This window comes from Herpailurus yagouaroundi, unplaced genomic scaffold (assembly GCF_014898765.1).
Source record: "Herpailurus yagouaroundi ecotype Mexico unplaced genomic scaffold, PumYag 77, whole genome shotgun sequence".
Classification (NCBI taxonomy): Eukaryota; Metazoa; Chordata; class Mammalia; order Carnivora; family Felidae; genus Herpailurus; species Herpailurus yagouaroundi.
The window spans coordinates 9,140,814-9,154,148 of record NW_024412388.1 but is presented as its reverse complement, the minus strand read 5'-3'; the positions used below and the strand labels follow the sequence as shown (position 1 = coordinate 9,154,148).

General features: G+C 42.9%; 1 protein-coding gene across 8 annotated transcripts in view; it reads right to left on the bottom strand.

Moving 5' to 3' along the window:
• Positions 1-13,335, bottom strand: part of VPS13D (vacuolar protein sorting 13 homolog D) — a 259,048-nt gene that overhangs the window by 130,049 nt on the left and 115,664 nt on the right. For all 8 annotated transcript variants that reach the window (XM_040461642.1, XM_040461677.1, XM_040461651.1 and 5 more), the window contains 5 exons: positions 12,171-12,362; positions 11,736-11,862; positions 9,934-10,076; positions 5,909-6,039; positions 5,492-5,667 (listed from right to left, as the gene is read on the bottom strand). In XM_040461642.1, the coding sequence (XP_040317576.1) occupies positions 5,492-5,667; positions 5,909-6,039; positions 9,934-10,076; positions 11,736-11,862; positions 12,171-12,362 (769 nt within the window). The remainder of the gene's footprint in view (positions 1-5,491; positions 5,668-5,908; positions 6,040-9,933; positions 10,077-11,735; positions 11,863-12,170; positions 12,363-13,335) is intronic.

Genomic DNA, 13,335 nt, shown 5'->3' with positions numbered 1-13,335 from the left:
ACGACAGGGATGTCCACTGTCACCACTGTATTTCAACATAGTATTGAAGTCCTAGATGCAATCAGTCAACACAAAGGAATAAAAGGCATCTAAACTGGCAAGGAGGAAGTCAAACTTTCACTCTTCGCAGACAACCCAAAATATTCTACCAAAAAACTGCTAAAACTGATTCATGAATTCAGCAAAGTCACAGGATATAAAACCAATGCACAGAAGTTGGCTACATTTCTATACACCAACAGTGAAGCAGCAGAAAGGGAAATCAAGTAATTGATCCCATTTACAATTGCAACAAAACCCAAAAATACTTAGTAATAAACCTAACCAAAGAGGTGAAAAACCTATACACTGAAACCTATAGAAAGCTTATGAAAGAAATTGAAGACGACACACAAAAAAATGGAAAAACATTCCGTGCTCATGGACTGAAGAACCAATATTGTCAAAATGTCAATACTACCCAAAGCAATCTACGTGTTCAATGCACTCTCTATCAAAATAACACCAGCATTCTTCACAGACCCAGAACAAACAATCCCAAAATTTGTATGGAACCAGAAAAGACCCCAAATAGCCAAAGCAATCCTGAAAAGGAAAGCCAAAGCTGGCAGTATCACAATCCTGGACTTCAAGATGTATTACAAAGAGGTAATCACTAAGACAGTAGGTACTGGCACAAAAACAGACACTCAGATCAATGGAAAAGAATAGAGAACCCAGCAATGGACCCACAAACATATGGCCAACAAATCTTTGACAAAGCAGGAAAGAATATCCAATGAAATAAAGATAGTCTCTTCGGCAAATGGTGTTGGGAAGACTGGACAGCGACATGCAGAAAAATGAACCTGGACCACTTTCTTACACCATACATGAAAATAAACTCAAAATGGATGAAAGACCTAAATGTAAGACAGGAAGCCATCAAAATCCTAGAGGAGACAGCAGGTCAACCTCTTTGACCTCGGCCGCAGCAACTTCTTATTCAACATGTTTCCAGAGGGAAGGGAAACAAACGCAAAAATAAACTATTGGGACCTCATCAAGATAAAAAGCTTCTGCACGGTGAAGGAAACAATCAGCAAAACTAAAAGGCAACCTGTGGAATGGGAGAAGGTATTTGCAGGTGATATATCAGATAAAGGGTTAGTATCCAAAATCTATAGAGAACTTAATCAAACTCAACACCCAAAAAACAAATAATACAGTGAAGAAATGGGCAAAAGAGATGAACAGACACTTTCCCAAAGAAGACATCCAAATGGCTAACAGACACATGAAAAAATGCTCAAAATCACTCATCATCAGGGAAATACAAACCAAAACCACAATGAGATACCTCCTCACACCAGTCAAAATGACTAAAATTAACAATTCAGGCAATGACAGATGCTGGCGAGGATGCAGAGAAAGAGGATCTTTTTTGCATTGCTGGCGGGAATGCAAACTGGTACAGCCACTATGGAAAACAGTATGGAGGTTCCTCAAAAAATTAAAAATAGAACTACCCTAAGACCCAGCAATTGCACTATTAGGTATTTATCCAAAGGACACAGGTGTGCTGTTTCAAAGGGGCACATACACCCCAATGTTTATAGCAGCGCTACTGACAATTGCCAAAGTATGGAAAGAGCCCAAATGTCCATCAACAGATGAGTGGATAAAGAAGATATATAGATATGTATATAGATATATATATGTGTATATACATACACACACACACACACACACACACACACACACACATACAATTGCTAAGTATTACTTAGCAATCAAAAAGAACGAAATCTTGCCATTTGCAACACTGTGGATGGTACTACAGTGTATTATGCTAAGCGAAATTAAAGAAAGGCAAACAACATATGACTTCACTCATATGTGGAATTTAAGATACAAAACAGATGAACATAAGGAAAGGGAAGCAAAAATAATATAATAACAGGGAGAGGGACAAAATATAAGAGACTCTTAAATACAGAGAACAAACAGGGTAGCTGGAGGGGTTGTGGGTGGAGGGATGGGCTAAATGGGTGCTGGGCATTAAGGAAGACACTTGTTGAGATGAGCTCTGGGTATTATATGTAGGGCATGAATCACTGCTTTCTACTCCTGAAATCATTATTGCACTATATGCTACTTGGATGTAAATTAAAAAATAAATATATTATTTAAAAAAAGGAAAAGAAAAATTCAGAAAAGAGAACATTCTATAAGAAACAGGCTTGGAATCTTTAAAATTTTCTTTTTTTTTTTTTAATATGAAATTTATTGTCAAACTGGTTTCCATACAACACCCATTGCTCATCCCAAAAGATGCCCTCCTCAATGCCCATCACCCACCCACCCCCACCCCCCATCAACCCTCAGTTTGTTCTCAGTTTTTAAGAGTCTCTTATGCTTTCAATGTCAATAAAGAGCAAAAAAGGAAAAGTAGGACTACTGTAGATTAAAGCGGATGAGATATGTCTGCCAAATAAAATGCATGACCTCTGACTGAATCCTAGATCAAGGCAAAGGGAGTTATGCTATGAAGGGTATTTCAAAAGATTATTTATCAGGGCCACCTGCTAGCTCAGTCTGTAGAGCATGTTAACTCTTGATTTTGGGGTTGCGAGTTTGAGCATGTTAGGTGTAGAGATTACTTAAAAAAAAACAAACAACTATCAGGGGCACCTAGGTGGCTCAGCTGGTTGAGCATCCAACTTTGGCTCAGGTCGTGATCTCACATGTGAGTTTGAGCCCTCATCGGGGTTTTAGCTGTTAACACAGAGCCCGCTTTGGATCCTCTGTCCTCTCTCTCTGCCCCTCCCCAACTCTCTCAAAATAAATAAATAAACTTATATTAAGTTTATTCAGTGTGTAATGTTAGTATATTTATTTAGAAAAATGTCCCTGTATTTTTTTTTTTTAATGTCTATTTTTGAGGGAGAGAGAGACAGTGTGAGCAGGGGAGGAACAGAGAGAGAGGGAGACACAGAATTCAAAGTGGGCTCCAGGCTCCCAGCTGTCAGCACAGAGCCCGATGCGGGGCTTGAACTCACGAACCGTGAGATCAAGACCTAAGCCAAAGTCAGGCACTTAACCTACTGAGCCACTCAGGTACCCCAAAATGTCCTTGTCTTTAGGTAGATAAACTATAAGTTTTTATGGCTAAACTAACAGGGTGACTTCAATTTACATTCAAATGGCTCAGAGAAAAAGTGTGTACGTGTACATGCATGGAGACAAAGCAGGATACAGCAAAGTGCTGACGTGTAGTTAATCCAAGTGAAAGATAAAGGGGTGTTCTTTGCACTAACTGTAAGTTTTCTGTAGGTTTAAACTGTTTCAAAATGAAAACATAGGGAAAGGAAAAGAAACAGAGGGTCTTTGCTTAGTATCTTAGGACTGTGCGCTAGAACCCCTCCGAAGGGTTAACAAACGTATACAAGCCACCTTCGTTCCCCACGTCCACACCTTTTCTTTCCTTCCTTAGTCACGAGCAACTTTTGCTCAATTCTAAATTGGCTTCCTCTTCTCACACAACATTTCTAGGTGACCTCCACCCAAGCAGTATATAAACCCCTGGTGGTTTTAGCTACAGAACCAACTCCTCACCTCCCCGCCCGCCATTAAATCTTGTGGGGATACAGGATACTAGCAGACTAGCTTCTGGGTGGAGCAGGGGTAAGCACACCGGCCCCCTAACCACTTGGCTCCCTCAGCCCCTGAAGTCACCTCCTTAATCACCCCCGACAACTCCTAGGAACACAGCTTGAAAACCCCTTTACCAGACGCAGTGAACTCTAATAAGGGCCAGAGCAAAAGGAAACTAAGAAGGGCACACCACTGACCGCAAAGAAAAAAACAAAAAAACCCTCAAATAATACATGTTTTAAAAAGTCAATATAGATATTATTTTGCATCATCTCTTTTTATATCAGCCATGTTTCTGTTCCCTTATAATGATGTTCTCAATGCAGAACTAACCATGAAGTATAAAAGCTTACATTATGCTTTTAAATGCATCAAAATAGCAATGATTTCAGGGTCTTTAGCCTCAAAAGCATTTGATGAAAGAAATTAAACAGAATGGGGCACCTGAGGGGCTCAGTCGGGTAAGCATCTGACTCTTGATTTCGGCTCAGGTCATGATCTCACAGTTCGTGAGTTGAGTCCCGCATTGGGCTGTGCACTGGCAGCACAAAGCCTGCTTGGGATTCTCTCTCTGTGCCCCTCGCCCCCCCCCCACCCCCGCCAATCCCACATGTGCGTGCCCTCTCTCTTAAAATAAATAAACTTAAAAAAAAAAAAAAAGAAATTGAAGAGGACACAAATAAATGGAATAGCATTCCACATGTACAAATCCAACTTAATATTGTTCATATGAAAATGGGGCCCCAAGTGGATCTACAGATTCAAAATACTCCCTACCAAAATCCTAAGTGATTTTTTTTCCAGAAGAGAAAATTTTACCGTGAAATTCTGATAGAATCTCAAGGAATTCCAAACGGCCAAAATAATCTTAAAAAAGAACAAAATTGAGGGGCTCCTGGGTAGATCAATCAGTTGGGAGGCCGACTTCAGCTCAGGTCATGACCTCATGGTTCATGAGTTCGAGCCCCACATAGCGCTCTGTGCTGACAGCTCAGAGCCTGGAGCCTGCTTTGGATTCTGTGCGTGTGTGTGTGTGTGTCTCTCTCTGCCCCTCTCCCCTCTCTCTCTCTCTCAAAAATGAATAAACATTTTAAAAAATTTTAGAAAATGGGGCACCGGGGTGGCTCAGTCGGTTGAGCGTCTGACTTTGGCTCAGGTCATGATCTCACAGCTCGTGAGTTCGAGCCCTGTGTCGGGCTCTGTGCTGACAGCTCAGAGCCTGGAGCCTGCTTCGGATTCTGTGTCTCCCTCTCTCTCTGTCCCTAACCCACTTGGATTCTGTCTCTGTCTCTCTCAAAAATAAATAAACATTAAAAAAAAATTAAAAATTAAAAAAATTTTAAAAACATCTGATAAAAACAGAAAGAAAAAATTCATCCTGTGGTAGCTGAGGCTAAATTTGTTGATTTTTCTTAATAAGGACCTGAGGGTCACTGGGTTGGGCAAGAAAGGCCAGATGATTTACTAAAATACCACCAAGTGAGACAAGAGTATACACAGTGTGCAAGAATACACAAAAGCCATCTATCAACAATGTTAGCATCTAAGTGCAGACACAATTCTCAGAGTTGCAGGCAATCACGAGCTCAGCACTACCCATCGGATTTATAACCTCAGACCATAGCAACTGCACAATGGTCAAAACTGTCAACATGCCTTTAATTCATTCCATCAAAACATTCGGTCACACTTACTTGGTCACCACAAGTTTTAAGAACTTAGAGCCAGAAACATAACCACCCATTTCATAAAGGGCAGTATTACTATTTACTTCGTAGATATTTCAAATTTATATGATACATTACTGCACCTGAAAGAAGACTACGTTTTGTCTAAATACAGTGTCTGAATTTACCTCATGTTGATATGAAAAGAATTATTCTTATTGACTTCAAACCCTCCAGACCAAATACAATTGGGAACATCCATCAATCTGACACACAAGAGCTGATCATAATCATTCCGAGGCCAATGGAACACCACGCTGGAACCAGGAAGGGTGGAAATGTAACCTTCAGGATTGGCTGTTCCCTAAAATATAAAGGATCACTGTCTTTAGTCAACAAATACAAGTCAAGACAGTAAATGTTTGCTGAGTAACTGCCTAGTCTGGGCCTTGCTCTCTACCATGAGCTACTTAGGGTACCAAAGGCATAAAATGGTTATTCACACCACAAAACTTAACAGTGTTGATGGGGAGATAAATCATGGCATTAAAACCCACTGTACTGTTAAATAAACACTGGTCATTCTTCAAAAGTAAACGACTTACCTGTCCTCTGGCAAATTCCCTCTGAGCAAATGCAAGCTTGTGAGATGATTTATTATCTAACAGGTACCGGGGGGCAAAGATGACCATACAGGTGTCAATATATCGACCTCGGCCTTTCTTGACATCAATACCTACAAATAATAAGAACCACTTCCATGAATTCATCAGAAGACAGAAAATCCATGGTCCAACAAAAAACAATAGGCTTCACAATTACTTAGTTTCTCTGAGAAAATAATTATGTCACCCAGAGCCTCTATGAAACCTTCCAAGAATGGAATGAAATCAATGAGTACACTCAAAGTATTATTCTTCATGCCCCCTCAGGTCTTGAAAAGTCTCAGTGGTGATACCAATGTTGTTGTAATTCCTGGTTTCTCCCTAAAGGGTGCACCATCACAACAGCAACTAAGGCACGCAGGTGTTTAGCCACAGATACCTATGGTCTCCATTTATGAAGTGGACTACTAAGATAGTTTATGTAATACACTTCTGTTTACATCTGAAACACAAAATTTCTTCCTTGAGAACTTGCTCCTTTTACATGATATTGCAGAAATTTCAGATTACTTAACTGGATCCTGCACGGCCCTGAATGCAGAGGACTCTTCTCTAGTACTTTCTTTTAGCTCGCTGCCCAAGAACCCAGCTGGGACATAAAGTTAAATATCATAGGATATACTCATTCACAAGCTGAACGATTCCAGCACCTACCATGTACTGAAAAAATAGAACAGCAAACAAAACACGTGCCAAGAAAACAAAGTCATAATCAATCAGATGGAAATCTCAAAACATTGGATTCCAAAGGAAGAAAGAAGGGAAACAGCATGGAATTATCTTAAAAACTCTGATGACAATTTTAAAAACTACAAAACTCAGTGGGATAAGTTATTCATTCATTCAGACAATAAAGAGAGCAACTATATTCAAGGTACTAGGGTTATACAGTGATAGCAATGTTTACAGCTAGAAATAATTTTAAAAAATAATATTTATTGAAACTTTTTTTAAGTAGGCGCCATGTTCATGTAGCCCAACATGGTGCTTGAACTCACGACCCTGAGATCAAGACCTGAGCTGAGATCAAGTCGGATGCTTTAACCGGTTGACTGAGCCGCCCAGGCACCTGTTTATTGAATTCTTAATGTATGCTATGTTTCTACCAAAGGCCCTACGTTTACTTCTCATAACATGTCATGAGTCAGTATTTTCACTTTTCACTTTCTAGATGAGGAAACTAAGGCATACGGGAAGCTAGGCAACTTGGACGAGGTCAGACAGCCAGTAAGTGGCACAGCTGGGTTCAAACCCAGGCACACTGCCTCAGGAGCCCTGCTCACATTCTGATGAGACATACATAAGGACCGTAGTCAGCAGTTAACAAGTGTTAAGAACCATAAAAAAGGAAGAGATCTTAGGACAGGACAACTAGGTTCCCTGAATGTCCCAACATAACCCCAAATAGAAATATTTCAGTCTGTTAACTCCATAATTCACCTGTACTGGCTTGAAAAACCTGGTGTTGCTTTAACCTAAGGCTTCAAACTACCTAAAAGACTGAGCAAATCACAAAAACAAAGAGAGTCTGAAATTCTGTATCTAAGAAATGCTGAGTAATACTTAAACAGGGAGATATACCCTATCGTTTTTTTTTTCTGTAACAGGCAGAAAAGCATTGTCAGAAATCTATATTGATAGCTAGCTGATCTCAACCACTACAAAGTCTGCCCACAACAAATATATTCTTTTTTTTTTTCTTCTTTAAGTAGGCTTTACACCTAGCATGAAGCCCAACGCAGGCTTGAACTCAGGACTGTGAGATCAAGACCTAAGCTGAGATCAAGAGTCAGACCCTCAACAGACTGAGCCACTCAGGCACCCCAGGATATGTTTAATTTGATATTATAAAAAAAGACTACTGTATCAATGCCCAATTTTTGGAAAAAGGCAGGCTTTTTGTTTCCTTTTTCATCTTAGATAGCCTTGGCAACCCCCCAATAAATATCTTTATCTGATAAGATAAAAATGTACAAAATCCTTCTTTTTGGAGGCACATATAAGGCTAACTGGCAAGGTCCTCCCAGGCTCTTTATCTTGGGACTTTGCTTTTAACTATTCCTGACAGGGAGCTAGCTATCTATCCAATTCTTCAAAAATATTCAAGCGAGAGATTCCACAAATTTCCATGATAATACATGCCAAGATCTCATGACGCTAGGAATTACAAAGTCCTATCCTACCCCTTCTATTCCTTTCTTTGGTGTAACAACAAAATTCATATCACAGTACTGTTCCAAAAAACATACGCAATGACTTTTAATAAGCACTCCTCGCATAAAAGTTTCTACATGTGCTCACTGCGTATTTCTGACTGGAGACTTATGTCTCCGCAGGAACTCTGTGGTCCCTTAGTGCCAGCCGCTTCAGAAGGGCACAACTTCCATTCCTCCCTCAACCTCCCTTCTGGCAGCTTCTAGCCAACCTCTGTATCTTTCTTTAGGAACTGTGTCAAGGGCAAGATATCCCAGTAGACAGTCAAACACAGCATGAAGCAGCCTTTGCTTATTCAAGACAGGAGCAAACAGATGCAAAGACAAAGGACAGAAAACGATCCTCAGCCAACACACACACACACACGCGCACAAACACACACACACTTTAAAAAAAAAAAAGGAAAGAAAGAAGGAAGGAAGGAGAGGGAAGAGGGAAGGGAAGAGGGAAGGGAGGAGGGAAGGGACGTGGGAAGGGAGGAGGGAAAGGGGAAGGGAAAGGAAGGGAAAGGAAGGGAAGGGTCCCCAGCTGGAGGATCACAGAAAGTTTATTTCTTCTACTAAAAATCTTAATACCAACCTTAAAGAAGACAGTTTCCATATCAAGGGAGAATGCATATAAATTCATGTTCCAAAAACAGAAGAAGGAAGCTGGACTTGGAGGAGACTCTTGCTAACATGCCCTCAAACAAATATACCCTTTGACCCTCCATGGGATTCAGGGTAAACAGCTTCATACCACCTTAGTTCTTCCTTCTATAAAGTGACTATATCTACACCGTCCAATTCCAGCTGCCATTGATCATGAACGGCTACTTAAACCCATTAAGTACAACGAAAGATTCAATTTCTTGGTCACACTTACCACGTTTCTTAGCAATGTACTCTCGCGCGCGTGCTTGGTGGCCACGTGTGGCTAGCACTGCAGGGCTGGACAGTGTGAAATGGAGCACTGCCATCATTGCAGAGAGTTCAATGGGCAGCACAGTTCTAGATGGTTTTCCAACATCCAACACTCAACAGAGCTTTGAGATGTTTGGAAATTATGTACTAAAGGAAGGGTATGCTGCTAACATATTAAACCCGAGACATATTTAAATCAAGCTTAACTCTTCAGAAAATGGAGTTGAGCATTCCTGATGGCTAGGAGGCATACAGACCAGTGTTCCCCGCTTCCCTCCCCAACTCTCCACCTCCGCAAGCTAAGCTACTTTACGGGCTTCTAATTACTATAACTGCTAAGTGCATTTTATTATATTTTCTGCTTCAAATGCATACACCCCAATTAGAATCCTACTTCTGACCCAGACTTGCCCTTTGCGTCTGGGCAAGTCACTTAACCTCTCTGCTTCAGTTTCAAGGTGAACAATGCTTCTTGGCCTCTGAGGGTTTGCAAGTTTTAATGAATGCGTGGGAAATGGTTGGAGGATGAAAAGCATTCTAAGTGTTCCTATTATTCCCATGAAAAACAAGGATTCAAGCCAAACTGATACTTTCCTAACACAGGTGAGTCTGAAATTAAACAGAGCCCCAGACCTCAAAAGGGCAGTGTTTACGTGGCTCCTGAGATCCCTAGGAGAATAGATCTGTGTTGATATCAATCTAGCATTCGGAGAACAGATACCTGACCCAATGCCAAACGAGAAAATCAGCACTTGCAGCCAGGCCAAAACGTATGGCCAGCTTATTCCTCCAAGCCTGAGGTCATCGGCCAATGGTTCTGATTCTCCCGCTGCTCCAAATGTAACCCACCAATGTTATAGATCAGCCCTGGGCGGTTTCCTTGCTGGATGACTTTCAAAGCTCGGACACCACTACCGCCATCCAGTGAGAAGCCCTGACACCAGCCCGGCATGCCTTCCGGATGAATCCCCCTTCCGATTCGCATCGTGCAGCTGTGGGGCAGAAAAGCAGAGATACATGTATTCATCCATAGGAAAGTCTCATCCACCTGTTCTAATCAGGGACCACTGCTATAGCTATCACCCGAAACGGAACTCTAATACTGGCTCCTCCTCACTCTCGGGCGATTCCCAAACACAGCAGGCCAACAACCAGCGGGCAACACCCTATCTTCGAGGCAGCCACGGCACCACAACGCATGAAATGCGCTGACATCTATAGCTAGACACGCTAGGAGAAGATTCAAGGATTCTATGAGCATAAAGCATAAGGAAAATGCTACGATACCTCATTCCTCTGAAAAACAAGAGTTCAAGGCAAACCGATACTTTCCTATCGCAGGTGTTTCAAGGGTTTGTGAAAATACCTTGAATGTAAGAGAAAAGCGTACACGTGGTTCTGCACACACAAAAGTACAGAAGAGGCAGCTGACGGTATGTTCTTTCTCAGGCCTGGTACTGTTACAATGGCAAAGCATTGTTACGTTGGCCAGTGTCTTGTCACGGATCCCGGAAACGTAATTCTTGAGTATGTGTTCCGGGTCTACCACTAATGGCCATGTAACCTTGGACGAGTAACTCTCTCTGAGCCTCAGTTTCCTCATCTTAAAGTAAAACAGTATTTCCTGCCCTGTCGAATCCATTGGGATGTTGACAGAATCAAAGGTGATGGTCTACGCAGAAACGCTTTGGGAACTGTGGAGTTCCCTGGATATGTCAAAGTGGGTCACAAATGTCAAGTCCTAGATCTGACACTGTCAGGATCCCCTCAGGAAAGGTGTGAGACATGGCTTGCCAATGTGCCAAGTGGCTGTATGTGTCTCCCACCATGTCTAGTACCCCGGTCAAGCCCCCCGACTCCAGGGCCAACCGAGCCTGCAGCCCTCCCTGGGAGACATGTCTGCGCCCACTGGCACCCAGCGCTCCCCGAGCCTTCCTAGGAAGGCTGCGGCACATCTCTCCTCCTCTGTGACAGCAAATGGCACTGTAGCGCCATCACCTGCGCTCATGTCTCTTTGGAGGAAGGCTCCAGATTAGAAGACCCTATAAAAAGCAGAATGTCAAAACCAAGAACAAAAGGGAATTCATGCTCCTACCACATGCTCAAAGGCAGGTCATCTAACTCTCCCAACGGGTGCTCTTCCCGGCCTTTCAGCACGCGATGAGGGCTCTGAGATCTTGAAATGGCACCGTTTATGTCAAGGGTAAAAGCGATGGACCCTGAGCCCTTACACAAATCGACCTGGACTGGGTCAGTGGGGTGGCTGTTTTACCAAAGGGCCAGGCTGTGTCCCCCTCTGATGCCAGCTCTGCTGCCTAGGCTGAGGGCTCCGTGCAGGAGAAAACCAGGCAGAGAAGGGAAGGGAACCCGTGGGGGCTCTGTTCACTGGCAGAGTTACGAATAGAACTGCTTCAATACATGTAAAATAAAACTAGCTTTCATTACCAACCCACCAAATGGTTTATTTTCAATATCAGATGACACAGAAATTAGATCCAAAAAAATCCCATTAGGTCATGGTCCTATTCCCCTGCCAAGTCAGGACTGTTATCTACAGTATATTTCTACTTACACGGACACACTAGAGCCTTTGCTAATTTTTTCCCTCGCCTAGGAGCTTACTTCCCCTTTCCATAAATTACTGTACTCACAGGTTGGGCTGCTCTTTGTCCGCGTAGCAGAATAAGAGAGGGCTCAGGCTCCGGGCCAGCTCATGCTCTTCGAACTGGCCTGCAGTGTCTGTCTTTGCATTGTCCTGTCTGAAGATCAGCGGTAACCCTTTAGGGAGGAGGGGAAAGTTTACATCAATCCCACCCGGTCTATGCAAGACAGATGTACGTGGTAAAGGAAAAAAAATTGTCACAGGGGAAAATAGTGAAAACTGAATTTATTTTGTGGGCTCAGTTTGTTGTCTGAAAGGACAGTTTTGACCATGATGAAGCACTTATTATGGAGGCAGGAGAGTTTCAGCAGCTTAGACTGTTGAAGTCATCTATTTGCATTGGCTCTACTCGGTAAGCGGAGCAAATAAATCTGAATTCCCATGACCAGCGCCAAAGGCCCAGTTGAGTAGCCTCTGTACATACCTGTTTTGTTAATCAGCCAATATGGAGCAGAAATGAAGATCTTCAAGGATCCTTCTGCTCGACACACAATCCGGATGGTGAGGTTCAGCTGCCGCCGGTTGATGTCGTAGAGTCGCATTCTTACCATGTAGTTTTGGGTTCCCGGTGGAATGAGCAATTCTTTACAGAGTGGGAAGTTCTCCAGCGATACCCCTGAAGAAGATACAAGCTACTGTCCTCCTGGTTTCTCACTTTTGTTTGTCAAAATAGTCCAAAGCCAAACAAAACTGGGTCCTTCTTGGAAAAATCAGAACGATACATGGCACAGGCAAAAAATGTCATTAGAACGGCCATTTTCCCTGCACTGGGGTGAGAATAAATATGAAGCAAACCAGATGGCCCGGAAGTACAGGAGAGAGTCTGAACTGCACAATCAGAAGGATGGAAATACCAAAAATCTATCAATAACAGCTATGATTATTGTGAGCTTACTCCTCGTCAGGCCCTGAGCTGGGCACCTCAAACACAGTAAAGGCAAGTACAGGGTAACAGAGTCAAGGATTCTCCAGCTCCACTGGCTGGCTTCCGCTTCCCAGTCTGTCCTTACCAGCTGTGCAACGTGGGGAAAGCTAATCTGCCAAGTGGGGAGAACACCAGGAGGTCTGTCACAGGGTTGTTATTAAAAGTGATAATCCACGTGCAGCACGGCTGGGAAGAGAAGAGTGCTGGGTGTGCGCACAGTGGTCGGGGTGGGCGGTGGGGAGACGTTGCCATTTCCCGCAGGGGTCAAGAAACATTGTGGAAGAGGTTGCCTAAGTGCAATGCGTGTGAGGTTCCGCATCTGTAAAATGGGGATAACAGGGTCTGCCTGAGACGGGGACTGTGAAATGCAATGAGGTGACACAGTGAGATCATTCATGAAACTGTTTTTTTTTGTTTTTTGTTTTTTTAGAATTTTTTTTCCAACGTTTATTTATTTTCTTTGGGACAGAGAGAGACAGAGCATGAACGGGGGAGGGGCACAGAGAGAGGGAGACACAGAATCAGAAACAGGCTCCAGGCTCTGAGCCATCAGCCCAGAGCCTGACGCGGGGCTCGAACTCACGGACCGCGAGATCGTGACCTGGCTGAAGTCGGATGCTTAACCGACTGCGCCACCCAGGCGCCCCATGAGATCATTCATGAA